The sequence below is a fragment of the Budorcas taxicolor genome, chromosome 2 (assembly GCF_023091745.1).
Source record: "Budorcas taxicolor isolate Tak-1 chromosome 2, Takin1.1, whole genome shotgun sequence".
NCBI classification, from domain to species: Eukaryota; Metazoa; Chordata; class Mammalia; order Artiodactyla; family Bovidae; genus Budorcas; species Budorcas taxicolor.
This window is the reverse complement of record NC_068911.1, coordinates 3,767,407-3,784,927: the sequence shown is the minus strand read 5'-3', so window position 1 is coordinate 3,784,927 and position 17,521 is coordinate 3,767,407. Positions and strand designations below refer to the sequence as shown.

Here is a 17,521-nt window from a genome sequence, read left to right as displayed (position 1 = left end):
GTGCGCACGTGGGCGGAGCTGCCGCCGGTGGTGGTCTGACTGCGCACAGCCGTGCTGGCCCGTTCGTCTCATCTTGCTTTCTCCGTTTCTGATTGTAGGAGAAAACCAAAGAACTGGCAGAGAAGCAGGCGCAGCTGTAAGTACGGCCCCGTCACTGTGCCCACCCCCGGCCCCTGGTTCCCCCCGCCCCCACTGGGGTCTGCTCTGTGCCTCCGTGAACTGCGGTGCTGGAGAAGACTCTTGAGAGTCCCTTGGACTGCAAGGAGATCCAGCCGGCCCGTCCTAAAGTGTCTGTCTCTGGGGGGCTCTCTCCATGTCTGCAGTCACCACCTGCAGAACTGTGTGTCGGGGGAGTGTGTGACACAGAGTGGGCGCGACCCTCTCGGAAGCCACCTCCTCACTTGCTCCCGTAATGACCGTGTTAATGTGAACCGGCTTCTTCGGGGGAACGGACACCTCCCGGGTCCAGATGGGGCAGCCGGTCTCGGCTCTCCAACCAGCAGCACTGGATCTGCTCGCTCGGCGCTGGAGGACTTGGGGCCGCTCGGCACCGGCGGTAGAGATGAGTGGACACTGCAGGGAGCCGCCCGCCAGCGCCTGAGCCGTGGCTGCCCGCCCCTGGGGGAGCGCGGCCCGCGGCCGCCACACGCCGGGGCTGCGGGGCTCCTGAGGCCACAAGTCCCACCGCGGTCCGCAGGGGTTTGCCTCATCCCTGTTCATGTGACAACCTGGACAGCATTTAAAAGGCAGAGACATCACTTTGCCGACAAAGGTCCGTCCAGTCAAGGCTATGATGTTTCCTGTGGTCATGTATGGATGTGAGAGTTGGACTGTGAAGAAAGCTGAGCGCTGAAGAATTGATGCTTTTGAACTGTGGTGTTGGAGAAGACTCTTGAGAGTCCCTTGGACTGCAAGGAGATCCAGCCAGTCACTCCTAAAGGAAATCGGTCCTGAATGTTCACTGGAAGGACTGATGCTGAGGCTGAAGCTCCAATATTTTGGCCACCTGATGCGAAGAACTGACTCATTGGAAAAGACCCTGATGCTGGGAAAGATTGAAGGCAGGAGGAGAAGGGGATGACAGAGGATGAGACGGTTGGATGGCATCACTGATGCGAGGGACATGAGTTTGATCAAGCTCCGGGAGTTGGTGATGGACAGGGAAGCCTGGTGTGCTGTAGTTCATGGGGTCGCGAAGACCCGACTGAGCAACCGAACTGAACTGTTCGTGTGAAGATGTCGAGCGAAGAGGGCCCATTTATAAAGCGCAGGCCTGCTGTCGTGCTTGCGGGGTGCCGTCCACCTGCGGTAGGTCCTGTAAGGGGAGCAGGAGGAAGCATCATCGCCCCCTCCTTCCTACATTGTTGCTGGGACCTAGAGGGATGGAGCTGGGAGCCGGGGTCTGATCAGCGAGGCTCCCGCTGGGCTGAGGTGAACAGAATCGCCCTGGGGCTTGTGGGCATCCAAGCAGCGCTGGCCCGGACATGGGATTGCTGGGTCATAAGGAAGCTCTGGTTTAATTTTTTGAGGAACCTCCGTGCTTTGTCCCACAGCGGCTGTGCCAGTTTGCATCCCCACTGGCGGTGCGCAGGAGTTGCGGTTTCTCCACGTGCTCTGCGACGCTCACTGGACTGGGTCTTTTTTAAAAAAAGTGCTGATTTATGTGCTTGGCTGCAGCAGGGCTCAGGCGCTGCACGCGGGGTCCTCGTCGCATCCGGCAGGATCCTTGGTTGAGGCGCACGGATGCCTGGTTGTGTGGGGCTCAGTGGCTCTGCAGCAGGTGGCGGTTAGTTCCCTGACCGGGGATAGAGCCCGCGCCCCCTGCCATGCAGGGTGGGTTCTTGACCGCTGGGCCCCCAGAGGTCCCGTCTGTCTTCCCGCTGCAGGCATCTGGCAGGTGTGAGGTGGCCACACCCCGTGGTCTGACCTGTGTCTCCCTGGTGCTCAGGGAGGCTGAGGATTTTCCTGCCCCCGCTGTCGGTCTGCTTGGAGACACACCTGTTTATGTTTAGCCCGTCTGTAATCGGGTTATTGGGGTTTTTGCTTTGGGAGTGTTGGGTCCCTTGTGTGCACTGGAGGCCTGCCCCGTCCAGCGGGCACGCGGTTTGTACATTCTCTCTCCCATCTGTCGGCCGCCTTCTCGTTCTGTGAGCGGTCGCCTCTCCGTTGGTCTGACCCCACTGATGGGTCTCCACTCTGTGGCCGGTGCCTTTCTGGCCCTGGCCCCACTCAGGCTCTCCTGGACGGTGGGCCAGGCTGCAGCGCCTCCTTGGGGCCCCAGAGCGCCACCCGGGCTGGCGGGGCACAGACCTCAGCGCCGACCACACCAGGACCCAACACCAGAGCCCCGCTGGTGGCCATAGCTTAGCTGGTGGATTGTTCCTATGTGGAGGCATGTCTGTCCCGCTGAGTTCTGGGTGAGACTGAGAAGGGCGATACGTGTGGAAACAAAATGGAATTGGGTTCTGACAAGCAGATTAATGGGCTTCCCAGGTGGCTCAGTGGTAAAGATCCCCCCTGCCAGTGCAGGAGACATGAGACCTGGGTTCAATCCCTGGGTCAGGAGGATTCCCTGGAGGACGGCTTGGCCACTCCTCCAGTGTTCTTGCCTGGAGAATCCCGTGGACAGAGGAGCCTGGCGGGCTGCAGTCCATGGGGTCGCACGGAGTCGGACATGACTGAAGCAGCTTTGCCTGCACACACAAACAGATTAATCCTTTTTTAGTGATATAAAGGTCTGTATAGTCAATGCTAGGGTTTTTCCAGTAGTCATGTGTGGATGTGAGAGTTGGACCATAAGGAAGGCTGAGCACCAAAGAATTGATGCTTTTGAACTGTGGTGTTGAAGATCCTTGAGAGTCTCTTGGACTGCAAGGAGATCAAACCAGTCAATCATAAAGGAGATCAACCCTGAATACTCACTAGAAGGACTGAAGCTGAAGCCCCAGTACTTTGGCCACCTGCTGTGAAAAGCCAGCTCACTGGAAAAGACCCTGATGTTGAGAAAGATTGAAGGCAGGAGGAGAAGAGGACGACAGGATGAGATGGTTGGATGGCATCACCGACTCGATGGACAGGAGTTTGAGCAAAGTCCGGGAGGTGGTGAAGGACAGGGAGGCCTGGCGTGCTGCAGTGCGTGGACACAGCCCTGAGTAGCTGAACAGCAACAACGACGCAGCGCTCTCCATTCCTGTGCACAGATGTGTGTGTGACTCAGACCAGCGAGGAGGACGGCCGAGAGGAGCCAGATCAGCAGGAAGGACGAGGAGAGCTGGGCGTGGGAAGGCGCCGCGGGCCCAGGCCCGCTGCTCAAGGGGGACCCAGCCCTCCTGGCGCTTCCTGCCTGGGCCTGTGGTCTGACCCCCAGCACCCCCAGCTTGGCGGTCACCGCGACAGCTGGAGTCTGCGAGCTGCTCTGGGTTCCTGGAAGTCCCCCAGGCAGGATGAAGAGCCAGTGTCGGCCCTGTCTTCGCACGATGTCCGCAGCGCCTACCTTGCCCCTGAAATCCTGCCAGTGAGAGGCACAGCTGCGGTCGCCGCGAACAGACCCAGTGTGTCTCCGGGGGGCTTGCTTTGCTTCTCCGAGGATCCCTGCTCGCCTGTGGGAGCCTCGGCAGGTGTGGTCGGACCCAGTGTAGGATGCTCTTGGGACACGTCTCCCAGCCAGGCTTGCTGCGGGGCAGGAGCCAGACAGAGACGCTGGGGTGCCGCTTACACGAGGGGCCACGGGGGCTGGCGAGGACAGCACAGGAGCTTGTCACAGTGCGGGCCACCTGGGCCCCAGGTCCTGGCTCTGGAGGTGGGGGAGGAAGGGCCCGAGACGGGCGGAAGCCGCCTGACCGCGGAGGCAGGGGGCCCCACAGTGCGCAGTGTCCCCGGGACGGGAGAGGTGCTGGGTCCCCCCGCCCGGGGGACCGGCCCCCAGGAGAGTGATGGGACCCTGCTCCCTGCCTGGGGGCCCCGCCTGCGTTGCCTCCCTGGGGACTTGAGTGCCTCTGCGCGAGCTGAGCCGTGTGTCAGCGACCTGGGGTCAGTGGTGTTTCCTGATGGTTAAATCTTCCAGTGACCCCTGTGACCCCTCCTCCCGGCCCACTGACTGCCCACCATCTTCCAGGTCCTGCTGCGCTTAGCCGGCCCTGTCTGCCCGCCCCCTGAGCAGTCACGCCGTCGTTCCCTGTTAGCTCCACTGTGAGCTTAGAACGCGGCGCTTCTCTCTGGCTCCTTAGCACCAGGGGTGTGACCCCTGCTGCTTGTCTGATCGGTCGCAGCCCCCTTCCCGTGCAACCTAACTCTGAGAGAAGGCGTGAAGACGGCGAATCCGCCAGAGGCCTTTGCTCTGGGGCCGCAGGCACTCCTCCCATGAGGTTCGTGGGCAACGTGCCTTTCGCCGTCAGGGGTCTGAGTCTAACTGCCCAGCCCGACGCGGGGTGCTGGCGGGGTGTGGCGGCCCGGGGGGAGCAGAGGGGCAGGCTGGCCTCCCGGTGACCCTGGGTCTCTCTGTCCGGCAGCCCCGAGCCGCCGTCTGCGACCAGCTTCTCCCTGGCCGGCCTGGCCCCTGACCTGCAGCACGTCCTCTTCTGGATGTCCAACTCGGTGGAGCTTCTCTACTTCGTCCAGCAGAGGTGCCCGCTGTACATGCAGAGCCTGGAGGAGGAGCTGGACGTCACAGGTGAGCTGTGTGCCGGCCCCTGCCATGCGGCCCCGCTGAGCTCTGCTGCGGGCACTGCCAGCCCCCGGCCACGGCCCCTCCTACACGCAGCAGAGTTTCAGAGAGGCGTGCTGCCCGCGAGAGCGTGTGATGGGAAACTCGGAGACTGAGGCTCGAAACCGTGCGTAGGAGAGTTGATGAAACTGGCGTGAAGTGCTGAAGACGCTCAGTGAGAAAGGGGCTCCGAGGGGGCCGTCTGGGAGGGCTTCGCGGGGAAGGTGGTGTTCGGCCTGGCTTCGAGGCGTGCGGGGTTTCAGCGGACGTGTGTCTGCCGGGGCTGGGGGCCCTGGCGGGTCCTGGGATGCAGCGGCAGGCTGACCCTGGGTCCCTGCGCAGCCCAGCTCCCGCAGCGGAGCTCAGCGGGGCTGCGTGGCAGGGGCCGGCACACAGCTCACCTGTGATGTCCAGCTCCTCCAGGCACACCGCCAGGGCTGCGTGTGCGGGCCGGGCCACAAGAGCTCAGTTTTGGCCTGGACAGGACCGCGCGTCCCTCACTCCTGCCAGCTTCCCTGGAGCTGCTGCTCCCCAGGGGCACGGCCCCAAGACCCGGCTGCGCAGGGCTGTGGGGAGGCCGGTCGACAGGACAGGGTGTGCTGGGCGACTGACCCATTCCTGCTTCCCGGGACGTGGCCCAGGCTCACAGTCGGCCTGAGGCTCTGGGCCCGATGCCGCTGCCGGGCCCAATGCCAACCAGCCCAGCTCCTGGAGGACAGGCTCGTGGTGGCCGATGGTGTGCGGCGTGGGCACGCTTCACAGTCCACTCTGCTCAGCTGGCCGCAGGGAGCCGGCTGTGGAGACGGTTGCGGGGCTGGAGGCCTGGCTGAGCCGAGCCCGTGGGGGCTCGGGCCCTGGGCGGACCCCGCCAGGGCTGGGGAGGTGGGTGCGTCTCCTTCCCGTGGCCGTCTTGGTTCCTGAGGCTCTGGGGGCCGGGGGTTCTGGGCCCTGCGTGGACGCGTGGTACGAAGCCGTGGCTCCTTTGTGTCCGCTGGTCTGTGTCTGGGCCCGCCGGCTTGGCGCGCTGCCCGTGTCCTCCTTGCATGGACGCCGTGCGCCTTGCCCGGTGGTTCCTGGGCGCTCTCCCCCACCCCGCCGGGCTGCTGCAGGTCGCCAGCCTGGAGGCAGGCTCCCCGACCACACCCGACCCCCAGACTCTGGGCGCGGTGTTCACAGGCGAGTCTCGCCGGCGCCCCTTCCTGTCCGATCATTTCAGACGCTGTGACCTGCAGAGGGACCCCAAGTCCAGCTGACGTTCATAAAGCGGGAGGCAGGGGTGCTCCGCTCCCTCGGCCACTGCCTCTGCTCTCAGGAGGGAGTTATTTTTGATCCAAGGCCCAGATGTTGTGTAGCCCAGTCGACGCTGGGAGAGGGGGTCCAGCCTCTGCCCACCCTGGGGACCGGGGCAGCCACAGCAGGGCCTGAGCCCCAGAAACACGGCCTGGGGGCGTGCAGCCTGCAGAGAGCAGGGAGCACCACCAGCCCGGCACCCAGGGCAGGTTGAGGGTGTGCCGGCCACCTGGCCGCCAGCAAGAAGCGTCTGTGGGAAGAGCGCTAGGGCAGGACGTCACGTCCTGAGTGCTGGAAAGAGTTTTTCTTCCCCAAACACCCTTTTCTGCTTGAAGCTCTTACCCAGAAGGCCCGTTCACATGGCAGATAAAACATTAGCTTATCTGGGGGTGTTTATGTTAGTCATTTAAAGTTCTCCTGTGAGACCTGGAGGCTGTGCCTCAGATCCAAGATGGGAAGGGTGTCCTCAGGGCCCAGGGGCTCAGGACGCAGCTGGGAGCATCCGAGGCTCCTGGCCCTCCGACAGGCTCATGGGGGTGTTGGCTTAGTCGGAAGCACCGGCAGAGCCTGCGCTGTGGCTGGCGGGGCTTCGGGGGGTTCCTGGGCATCTGCTGGGGGCCACCCCGGGGTTGTGCTCTGTGGGTCCCCAGCCGCCGCCTCTCTGTTGGCTCCTCCCACTGGAGCCCCGGTGTCCACGCAGGGGTGTAGATCAGCCTTCTAAGACTAGCGGGCGGCATCCGAGGCTGCAGGATGCAGGCCTGGGGCCCTCAAATTGCCCCCCTGGCTTCTCCCCTGAAGCCCAGTTCAGTTCAGTCTCTCAGTCGTGTCTGACTCTGTGATCCCATGGCCTGCAGCATGCCAGGCCTCCCTGTCCATCACCGTCTCCTGGAGTCCACCCAAACCCGTGTCCATCGAGTTGGTGATGCCGTCCAGCCATCTCGCTCTCTGTCGTCCCCTTCTCCCGCCTTCAGTCTCTCCCAGCATCAGGGTCTTTTCCAATGAGGCAGCTCTTCATGTCAGGTGGCCAGAGTATTGACGTTTCAGGCCCTCCCGAAGCCCAGGGAGGCTCTCAAATGAGATCTTGCAGGCCAGACTCTGGGATGGGCCCTGGGGGGCCCCGCAGGCTGGCCTCTGGCTTCCTGGTCGGGTGGGTTCTTGGGCCCCAAGCCCTTGATGGCGTGGTCTGCTGGGTGGGTCTCTGATGGACTCACACCGCTTGCTCTCCGTTTGACTGGCGGCCCCAGCCCCGTACTCCCGGGGGCCCGGCTTAGGGCTCAGGTTGATTCCTGGGCTCCTCCCGCCTGAGAGGAGATTCCCGGACGTGGGTTCATGATGTGTGCTAATTAGAAGGCGGTGCAGGGCGCACAGTGGGAGGACAGCCGTGCGGGCGGCCTCCTGTCCTCGTAGAGAAACGGGGGCTGAGCGTGCAGACCGGGGTGGGGGCCCGTCTGGTCTGCTCTGCCCCCAGGGCACCGTGCGCCCTCGTCTGAAAGGCCCCTCGGGGGGCCCCACCCTTTGGGGCCTCTGCTCTTGGGGACCCCGTGGCCAGTCTGGCTCTTGGCTCTCCCGGAGCCCCTCCTGGGGGGAGTCGCCCAGAACCGCTCGCACCCCCACCCTGGCTGCCGCCCACTGGACCCGAGACCCCAGGTGCCGAGGGCCGGGGCCTCTGCCCTGTGCTGGGACAGCGCAGCTCCTGCGGGGCGACTGGGGCGCTGGGGGCTGTGTGGGCTCTTCTTGGAAAATGTCGCTGCTCTCCCGAGTGACGGTTTCTGGGGGAGTGTTGGCCCGTGCCCTCTGACCTGGGTCCCAGTGAGAAGCGATTGGGACCGGATCTGCCGTCGCGGGCGCTGGGTCCTGACTGAGTCCCGAATCGACTCGTTCACGAGCGCCTGCTGTGCTCTCAGCGGCTCAGCGTCCACGGGCAGGAGGCGTGGGGCCTGGCTCCCGGCCGCCTCGGCCAGCTCCTCGGGACGCCGGGGCCCTGGAGAGGTGTGGCGGGCCGGTTCCGGGAGGGTGGGTCGCCCCCTGGCTTTGGGTAATCTCATTCTCCAAGCCCAAGAGGAGGCGTTGGGCGGAGCACTCAGGCCACAGGGCGGTTCCGGAAGGTTCCTGTCCGCATCCCCGACCGTGCACCCCCCGCCCTGGTGACAGTGCCGCTCTCCCCGCAGGCTCCAAGGAGTCCCTGTTCTCCTGCGCCCTCACAGCCAGCGAGGAGGCCATGGCGATGCTGGAGGAGGTGGTCCTGTACGCCTTCCAGCAGTGTGTCTACTACGTCTCCAAGGTGCCGCGCCACGTGCGCCTGGGGCTTGAGCGCCAGCCCACCGGCCCCCCACCCCCGGCCCCCCGGCCCCACCCTCCGTCCCCTGACACTCGGTCCCCCCATCCCGGCCTCGCCCTCTGTCTCCCTGGCCCCTCTGACCCCCCGGCCCCACCCTCCGTCCCCTGACACTCGGTCCCCCCATCCCGGCCTCGCCCTCTGTCTCCCCGGCCCCTCCGGCCCCCCGGCCCCAACGGCCCCAACGGCCCCTCTGTCCCCTTGCTCGCTCTCCCTTCCATAGACTTAGCCCTCCTTTTCGCTGCTCTGGGAAACAGCGGCCGTGCCCGTCCTGGCCCCTTTGCCAGGCCCCCCGCTGCCCGTGCCCTCTGCGCCTCCGCAGGAGCTTTCCTGAGCCTCCTGCACCCCTGCTGCTCCTGTGGGGCTGACACGTGGTATGGCCGGGGCGGGCCCTGGGCCTCTGCTGGCAGCGCTTTCCTCTGGTCCCCAGGCCTTGTACGTCTGCCTCCCAGCCCTACTGGAGTGCCCCCCGTTCCAGTCAGAGTTCCGGGAGAGCTGGAGCACGGGGCCCCCGCTGCCCGAGGAGCTGCGCCGCGTGGTGGCCGTGTACCAGGCCACCCTGGACCTGCTGCGGCGGCTGCACGTGCACCCCGAGGTCGCCGCGCAGGTGCTGGCCTACCTCTTCTTCTTCTCCGGCACGCTGCTGCTCAACCAGCTGCTAGACAAGGGTGAGGGCGGGTACACCCCCGGTGCCACGCGTGTCCTCGGGGGAGGCCGTCGTGCTGCGCTGGACCCGGGCAGGCGCTCCGGCAGTGTGTGCAGGGGGCCCTCCGGCCTTTCCTGGCTCCTGCTGTGCCCACTCAGCCCCGGGCCCCTGAGAGGAAGGATCGGGCTCAGGGAACTGGCGAGACCTTTGACCCGGCCTCACCAGCGCCCACATCTCCTCCGTCACCTGGCCCAGGTTCAGGGCCGCCGGGATCTCTGGCCGAGGCAGAGCTGGGGCACAGGGCCGGGCGAGGGGGGCAGGCCCATGGGTTCCCCTGCCGCCTCCCCCAGGGGCCTGGAAGCAGGTGGGGAAGCTGGGAAAGTAATGGAAGGCCTCCCGTCTGTCCAGAGGCCGGGGCGCTGCCGGGCTTGTCCCCCCTGGGGGCGCCCTGCGAGGGCCCTGCATCACCCTCCCGCCGTCCTTCCTGCAGGCCCCTCGCTGAGCTGCTTCCACTGGCCCAGGGGCGTCCAGGCCTGCGCCCGCCTGCAGCAGCTCCTGGAGTGGGTCAGGAGTGCCGGCTTCGGAGAGGCAGGGGAGCGCTTCTTCCGGAAGCTTTCCTGCACGCTCAACCTGCTGGCCACGCCCGGCGCCCAGCTCATCCAGGTGAGAGGGGCTAGGGGGCGGTGGTCTCTCTGGGCTCAGCAGCTTGCAGTCCCTGCGTGCAGGCGAAGCGCACCTCAGTCCTGTCCAACTCTTTGCAACCCCATGGGCCATAGCCCACCAGGCTCCTGTCCATGGGGATTCTCTAGGTAGGAATCCAGGGGTGCACTGCGTGCCCTCCTCCAGCTGCAGCCCCTGGTGCCCAGCTGTCACCCTGCCCAGCATGTCTGTGTCTCGTCCCTGACCCACAGGGGCGCCCTGCTGACAGGCGGGGGTGAAGGACCCTGAGGTGGGGCGGTCACCCCAGTCACCTGGTGGCCCCATCTAAGCTCAGGAGTCCTTAAATCTGGGAAGATATTTGCAAATGATGTGACCGACAAGGGCTTCATTTCCAAAATCTACAAACAAGTCATAAAGCTCAGTATCAAAAAATAGCCCAATCAAAAATACGCAGAAGACCTAAATAGACAGTTCTCCAAAAAAGACATACAGATGGCCAAAGGCAGGCGAAAAAGTACTCAACGTTGCTAATTATTAGCAAAATGCAAATCAAAACTACAAAGCGGTATCACCTCACGCCTGTCAGGACGGCCATTGCTAAAAAGCCCCAAACAAAGAAATGCTGGAGAGGGCGTGGAGGGCCCTCTGTTGGTGGGAATGTAAACTGGTGCAGCCACTCTGGAGAACAGTGTGGAGAATCCTCAAAAATTTAAAATAGAGCTGCCATACGATTTAGCACTTAATCCATATGGTAGTGAGGTAATATTAAAAATCCTTCAAGCTAGACTTCAACAGTACGTGAATTGAGAACTTCAGATATTCAAGCTGGGTTTAGAAAAGGCAAAGGAACCAGAGAGAGACCAAGTTGCCAATATCTGTTGGATCATAAAAAAAGTGAGGGAATTCCAGAAAAACCTCTGCTTCATTGATTATGCTAAAATCTTTGACTGTGTGGATCACAATAAACTGTGGAAAATTCTGAAAGAGATGGGAATACCAGACCACCTTACCTGCCTCTTGAGAAATCTGTAAGCAGGTCAAGAAGCAACAGTTAGAACTGGACATGGAACAACAGTCTGGTTCGAAATTAACCGGAGGACGTTAAGGCTGTATATCGTCCCTCTGCTTATTGGCTTGTATGCAGACATCATGCAAAATGCCAGGCTGGCTGAATCACAAGCTGGAATTAAGGTTGCTGGGAGAAATGACCAGCAACCTCAGGTACACAGATGACACCACTCTAATGGCAGAAAGTGAAGAACTAAAGAGCCTCTTGAAGGTGAAAGAGGAGAGTAAAAAAGTTGGCTTAAAACTCAACATTCAAAAAGCTAAGATCATGGCATCTGGTTCCATCACTTCGTGGCAGATAGATGGGCAAAAAGTGGAAATAGTGGCAGATTTTCTTGGCCTCCAAAAGCACTGTGGATGGTGACTGCAGCCACGAAATTAAAAGATGCTTGCTCTTAGGAAGAAGAGCTATGGCGAATCTAGACAGCATATTAAAAAGCAAAGACGTCACTTTGCCAGCTAAAGGTCCATAGAGTCAAACCTACGGTCTTTCTGGTAGTCACGTATGAATATGAGAGTTGGACCATAAAGATTTAGTGTTGAAGGATTGATGAATTTGAATTGTGGCGCTGGAGAAAACTCTGATTCAGAAAGACACGCACCTCAGTGTTCATAGCAGCACTATTTACAGCATCCAAGACGCGGGGTCAGCCTGAGCGTCCACAGACAGGAATGGGAAGGGAGGCGTGGTACCTGTGTATAGTGGAATGCTGCTGAGCCATTAGAAAGAACGGAATAACGGTATTTGCAGCGACATGGGTGCAGCCAGGGAGCATCATGCTAGGCAAGTCGGAAAGAGAAGGACGGTTGCCGTGTGATGTCGCTTGTGTGCAGAATCCAGAATGAGACGTAAAGGAGCTTATTTACGAAGCGGAGCCAGGCTTGCAGACATAGGAAGCACACGCGTGGTTGCCAGAGGGGGAGGGAGAAGAGGGAGGTTAGGGGCTTGGGATTAAGAGGTGCAAACGCCTCTGCGTGAAGTAGGGAGACAGGGATTCTCTGTGCAGCGCAAGGAGCCACAGAGTGCCCCGCAGTAAACCACGATGGGAGAGTCTGAAGGAGCCGCAGGTGGGCGATTCTGTGTGTATAAACCTGTACCGGCAATTAGCAGCACTGGCAGTCAACTCTGCTTCCGTAAAAGGAAGAGAAGGCAGAAGAGTGGGTCAGAGAGACAGGAGAGGCAGCGGCGGAGGACGGGCCGGGGCGCGCGGAGGACGGGCCGGGGCGCGCGGCGGCCTACGGGATTCAGGAGCAGCCCTTGGCCCGGGGCCGGCACGGACACGGGACCTCTGCCCTGGAGCCGCCGGGGAGCACAGCCCCCGGCCCTCGGTCTAGCCCCGTGTGAGCCGTGCTGGCCGTTTGACCCCGAGACCTGCGAGACTGTGTTCTCGCTGCCACATTCGAGCTTGTTTGCTACGACAGCAGCCGGCGGCAAGGATGCCAGCTCGCCCGCCTCCCTCGCTTGTGCCATGACACGGTCGTCACCGGGCGGGGTGAGGCCGCCAGGCCCTCTCCTGCCGGGCGGCGGGCAGCCCCATGAGCTCTCTCCCTGCCACCCGCCGTCCTGCCCCGGGCTGTCACTCGCCGCCCAGCACCGTCGTTTGCCACCCTCGAGACAGGCTCTTTGGGGAGAAGCAGCTTGATTAAAAAACGGTCGACATCCTCGTGAACAGGAGGCAGAGCATCCGCGGCGTGATGACCGGGTGCTGTGAGTGGGGGAACAGCGAGGCTTCCTGGGAGTTGAAGCTGCGACAGCAGAGGCACAGAGTTGGAAGTTGAAGTTCAGGGAATTTCTCAGAAAGCAGAGCCCGTGAGATGGGAAGGAGGTGCCCGGCCGTTGGGCCGTTGACTCCCTCCCTGGAGAAGCAGCCGAGGCCTTGCTGGGTGTGGGGTGCGGTGAGGGTGGGGCCGCCCCCAACACAGCTCAGGACCCCCGTGACCCCGCCCAGGCCTCTGATGTTGGCAGGGAAGTGAGGCGCAAAAGGAGAGAGGAGGACGGTAAGGGACAGGCAGTGACACCTGCTTCCTAGCAGCAGGAGGCCAGAGAGGCAGAGAGAATGGGCCAAGACCTGCGCAGGACGCGCCCCCGCGGGCTCTCAGGGAGGAGCCTGCTTCTCAGGAGCTGATGCACACCTGCCGCCCAGGTTCCCCGTGAGGGCCTCCCGCCTGGAGTCCTGAGCCCTGGTGGCCGGAGGGTGCTTTCCCACCCCAGGCCCTCGGAAGCTCCCCCCCGCAGAAGGCAGGGGTGGTCTGAGCATTCCGGGAGCCCTCCCTGGTCCCCATCACAGCCAGAGCCGGTCCCCTTACGGACCTCACTCTCCGCCTGGCCCCCGGGGGCTCCCCGGAAGGCAGGCTGGCCCCCCTTGCATGGTGTGGGCTCCGCGGCCTTTGACCAGGAGCGCTTCTTGTCGCAGATGAGCTGGGCGAGCCTGCGGGCCGCGTTCCCTGCCCTGAGCCCCGCGCAGCTGCACCGGCTGCTGACTCAGTACCAGCTGGCCTCGGCCATGGGTCCCATGAGCGCCTGGGAGCCGGGCGCCCAGGACGGCCCTGCTGCCTTCAAGTCAGGTGAGGCCCCTCCGCGGGGGCACTGGGAGCTGGGGCGTCGCCCGTGGGGGAAGGGCAGGACTGGAACCCTGAGGAGGAAGGTGGCCCAGGGCTGGGGCTCCCCTTGGCCCCCGAGGTCCGGGCTCGGTAACGGGTCCCTGCTGCCCCTCGACGCCTTGCCCAGTGCTTGGCCACCAGGGAAGGGGCAGGCTGTCCACACTGGGCAGCTCGACACAGCACGGTCCTGGGCACACCTGCCGTGCCCACACGCTCGTGCACACGGGGACAGATGCACATACATGCACACGCTCTTCATGAGTTGGCCGAGCTCCTCTCGTCGTGAGCCGTGTGACACAGAGACGGACAGTGCGGGGTGGGGGTGCAGACAGAAGGGGCTCTGCCCCGTCTCTCCCTCATCACCTGGGCTTGGACTCTGGACAGTCCCCCCTTGTACTGGGTCACGTCCAAGGCCTGTGGGGGGCTCTGTCTGGGGGTCGGGTGGGCCGTGCCCCGCGGGTGACAGTGTGGGGTGCCGTCAGCACAGCTGAGGGGACCCCCCCAGTGTGGGCGGGTGCTGGGCCGGGGGTGCCGGGGAGGGCGTGGGGTGCATGTTCCCCCTGGCGGAGCTTGGGTCATCCCGGTGGCCCCTGGGGCTGGGCCGGCCTGGGTCCCGCCCCCGGGTCCCTGGGGTCCTGTGGCAGCGGGCAGGTCGCAGGCAATGCCTCCTGGCCGAGGTCCAGCCCCTTGCCCCCCACAGAGGAGGTCCTGGAGTCCTACGAAAACCCCCCGCCCATCGTCTTGCCGAGCGAGGGCTTCCAGGTGGATCTGGATGCGGAGTACCCGGACGAGCGCATCTCCCAGCACCTCCTCTACCTCCGCCGCTTCCTGTGCGGCCTGCGGAGCCAGCCCGGCCCCAGCGGAGCGCCCGCCCGGCCTGAGGGCCTCCAGGTGCTGGGGACGCTGCTGTGGGGAGCCCGCGGCTCGGGGCGGCCCCTGCTTCCCCTCTCACATCTGCCGCTGGGGCTGAGTTCTCTCTTGTCTCCCCAGGGCCTACACCACACCAGTCCCGAGGGCCACCCTGAGGCCCAGAGCTGCCCCCCGCCTTCCAGGGACCCCGGTGGGGGAGCCCAGGAGGCTGGCCTGGAGCAGCCTCTCCCTTCCGTGGGGGGTCCCTGGGCACAGGGCCTCCCAGGAAGGCCGCCTGGCTGCCCGAGCCACGGGGGCCCCTACGCTGCGGACCCGCACGGGGACCCCTCGTGCCTGCTCACACCCCCAGGCACGCCGCTCGGCCTGGAGCCTGCGGCCCCCGACTGGCCCGAAGGCAGCAGTGCCTGCGGGAGGGCGCTCCCGGAAGGGCGGAGGACGGGACCCGGCGGCCCACGGGGTGCCTCCCGGGAAGGTGAGCCCACCAGCTTGCCCTGCGCTCCGGCAGCTCCCTCAGGGTCCTTCCCCTGCGGAGTAGGGCAGCATGTCTGGCTGGGCTGTCAGAGTCGCCCCCGAGCGCCTGTCACCCTGGAACCCAGAATGGGCCCTAGCTTGGCCTGGGGTGGGGGGGAACACCCTGGAACACAGGGTGGGGGGTCCGGAGAGGGGGCTCGGGGGGGAACGGACGGCTCCCGATGTGCGTTCTGCCCTGGAGCTGGTGCAAGGCCTGTGGGTTGGGAGGATGGGGGAGGTGGAGCCCTGGGCGCTGGCCAGGCTGAGGGCGCTGAGGGGCAGCCTTGGCGAGTCCTCGGTGTCCAGCCGAGCTGGGTGGGTGGCCCGCGGGCAGGGTCACTGGGGTGGGTGCGCCTGAGGCAGGACACCGCTCAGGTGGGCAGCACGGCTGGCCCCATGGGGAGGACCAGCCATCCTGGTGGGGAGCAGCAGGGCCCCAGCTCGGAGGGGCTGGGGCCGGGCCGCCCCTTGGGAGGGGCCAACGGGGCTCACCGCTGAGGGGTGTGAGGCTGGGGAGGGAGGCGGGTGAGACCGAGCGGGGCCCTGCTCAGCCTCCTGAGAGGGTGGAGCCCAGCGGCAGCACCAGGCAGCCTGCCTGTCCCCGTCCCCCGGACGGCCCCAGCAGGCCTCCCCTGGACCTTCGGGAGCAAGTGTCCTCTGGAGCAGCTGAGCTGGACGTGGGTCCCGGACTTGGGGGGAGTCTGGACAGAGGCCTGAGTGGCCACTCCTCACCCGCCCGCGGCACTTTCCCGTTCTACAGGAGACTGTGCGGCCCCAGAGGACGGGCCCCCTCCGGCCCCGTCTAGCCGCAGCTCCAGCACCGGTGACTTCTGCTACATGTTCGTGGTGGAGCTGGAGCGTGGCCCCTCGGGGCTGGGCATGGGCCTCATCGACGGGATGGTGAGTGGCCGCCCCGGGCCCAGCTGGGGAGGTGTGGAGGTGCTGGTGCCGGGGCCCCACGGAGCCCTGAGGCTGCCCCTCTCCCGCAGCACACGCCCCTGGGCGCCCCTGGGCTCTACATCCAGACCCTGCTCCCGGGCAGCCCCGCCGCGGCCGACGGGCGGCTGGCGCTGGGAGACCGCATCCTGGAGGTGAACGGCAGCAGCCTGGCGGGCGTGAGCTACCCAAGGTACGCGCCCCGCCCCGGGGGACGAGCCTGGCCACCGCCTCAAAGCCCAGCAGCGGCCCTGTCACTACCCGCTTTGGAGATGAGCAAGTGAGGCGCAGCGTCGCCTCCTACCCTTCCTTCCCCCACTCGCCGATGCCACCGCAGTCCCCACCCAGGGGCTCAGGCGCCTCAGGCTCTGGAGTGGCAGCGGGCGTCCTGGCTGTGTGATCCTGGAGCTCCGTCCCACGTCCCACGTCCCACTCGGGCGGCTCGGGGTTACTGCCTCTGACTCCCTTCGGGACAGCAGTCGTGGGGAGGCTGCCCCCCCCACCGCCCCAGGCGGCACCAGGAGGCTCCACCTGCTGGGCCGGCGCCGAGTCCTCCCTGGGCGCCCGTCTACACCGGCCGCGTCCCTTGGCTGCTTTCAGGGCGGTGGATCTGATCCGACACGGGGGCAAGAAGATGCAGTTTCTGGTGGCCAAGTCTGACGTGGAGACGGCCAGGAAGGTCCGCTTTCGCACGCCGCCCCCCTAGGCGCCCTGGGCGGTGGGCCGCCCGCCTGCACCTGGGTCCCGCGGGCACGTCTCTTCTGCCAGGCTGTTCCTCGCGGGTGCGCCCCCTGCAGTCCCTTCGTGTATGTTCTATTTATATGACATAACGTTGTGATGTTTGTTACAGAGCTTTTATGTTTGAAGATTTTAATGGAAAAATAGATTCAATAAACTATCTTTCGTATTCCAGAGGGTGGCAGGGCATGGCATCTGGGGGGCACCATGCTGGTCCTCGGAGGGGCCACAGGGGCTCCTGGATCTGCTCCCGTCCCCGCCAGCGTGGGAGACCGGTGACAACACGGGATCCTGGGGGTGGTGGGATGGCTCTGCCTAACTCCGCGTCTGCCCTCCCCCCGCCCCAGACGAAGAGCAGGCCGTGCCAGGCAGCCCCCTGCCATGGAGGGAGAGTGCGAGAGCTGCCCACCCCTCAGAGTGGGCTTTGTGCTCGGGGTGCCGCGATCAGCACAGTCCCGAAGAAATGGTCTAGAAACCTCGGGAGGCTATAAACTGGGAGTCTTGACCCACTGTGGGTGCCCAGGCCTCCCCGGGCCTCATGCCCCTCCATGTTTTCTCTGCCGTGGCTGGGCCCTAACACCAGCCTGGCCACCCCCGGGCTCTCCATCTGGCATCCGCCCGGTGTCCGGCCCGCCTCCTGCCCCAGCAGCGGGGCCACACACAGGGCTGTGCTGGTGTCAAGGTGAGGCGCTGACCGTCTTCAGCAGGTTTGGCCGCGTCCTCAGCGGGCTCAGAGCCTGGGGCCGGGCTCTGGGCCTGCGTCCTCCTCTGATGGGCACACAGACTCTGGGGACGAGGGGTCCTGGCCAGTCCGCAACAGACACTGCCTACGTGGAAAGGAGTCTCCTGCAGGGAGCAGCAGCCCGGTCAGCCCCAGGTGGGTCCCAGGCCCTGGGGCTCAAGTGCCACGAACTCCCAGCCACACCCTGGTTAGTGGGGTGAGTGGGGCAGGCGGGCTGGGTGGCCCTGCTGGCTGCTCTGTGTCGGCATTGGATTCCGGATGCCTTGAAGCAGCTCCGGAGATGCTGGGTGAGATGCATTTTTTTCCCTGAATTTGTCTGGCTGCTGCCCGGGCTGCTCTCTGCGGGGAGCGGGGTCTTCCGGGGCAGCGTCTTATTGCGGAGCACAGGCGCTAGGGGCACCGAGCCACCAGGGTGCCTGGATG

At 64.5% G+C, this 17,521-nt stretch overlaps 1 protein-coding gene across 1 annotated transcript in view; it reads left to right on the top strand.

Moving 5' to 3' along the window:
* Positions 1 to 16,460, top strand: part of RADIL (Rap associating with DIL domain) — a 55,857-nt gene extending 39,397 nt beyond the window's left edge. The window contains exons 5-14 of the mRNA XM_052658403.1: positions 99 to 136; positions 4,509 to 4,669; positions 8,161 to 8,273; positions 8,758 to 8,995; positions 9,464 to 9,636; positions 13,116 to 13,266; positions 14,003 to 14,644; positions 15,443 to 15,582; positions 15,672 to 15,811; positions 16,219 to 16,460. Coding sequence (XP_052514363.1) covers positions 99 to 136; positions 4,509 to 4,669; positions 8,161 to 8,273; positions 8,758 to 8,995; positions 9,464 to 9,636; positions 13,116 to 13,266; positions 14,003 to 14,644; positions 15,443 to 15,582; positions 15,672 to 15,811; positions 16,219 to 16,324 — 1,902 coding nt within the window. The 3' untranslated portion in view covers positions 16,325 to 16,460. The remainder of the gene's footprint in view (positions 1 to 98; positions 137 to 4,508; positions 4,670 to 8,160; positions 8,274 to 8,757; positions 8,996 to 9,463; positions 9,637 to 13,115; positions 13,267 to 14,002; positions 14,645 to 15,442; positions 15,583 to 15,671; positions 15,812 to 16,218) is intronic.
* The last annotated feature ends 1,061 nt before the right edge of the window (positions 16,461 to 17,521 follow it).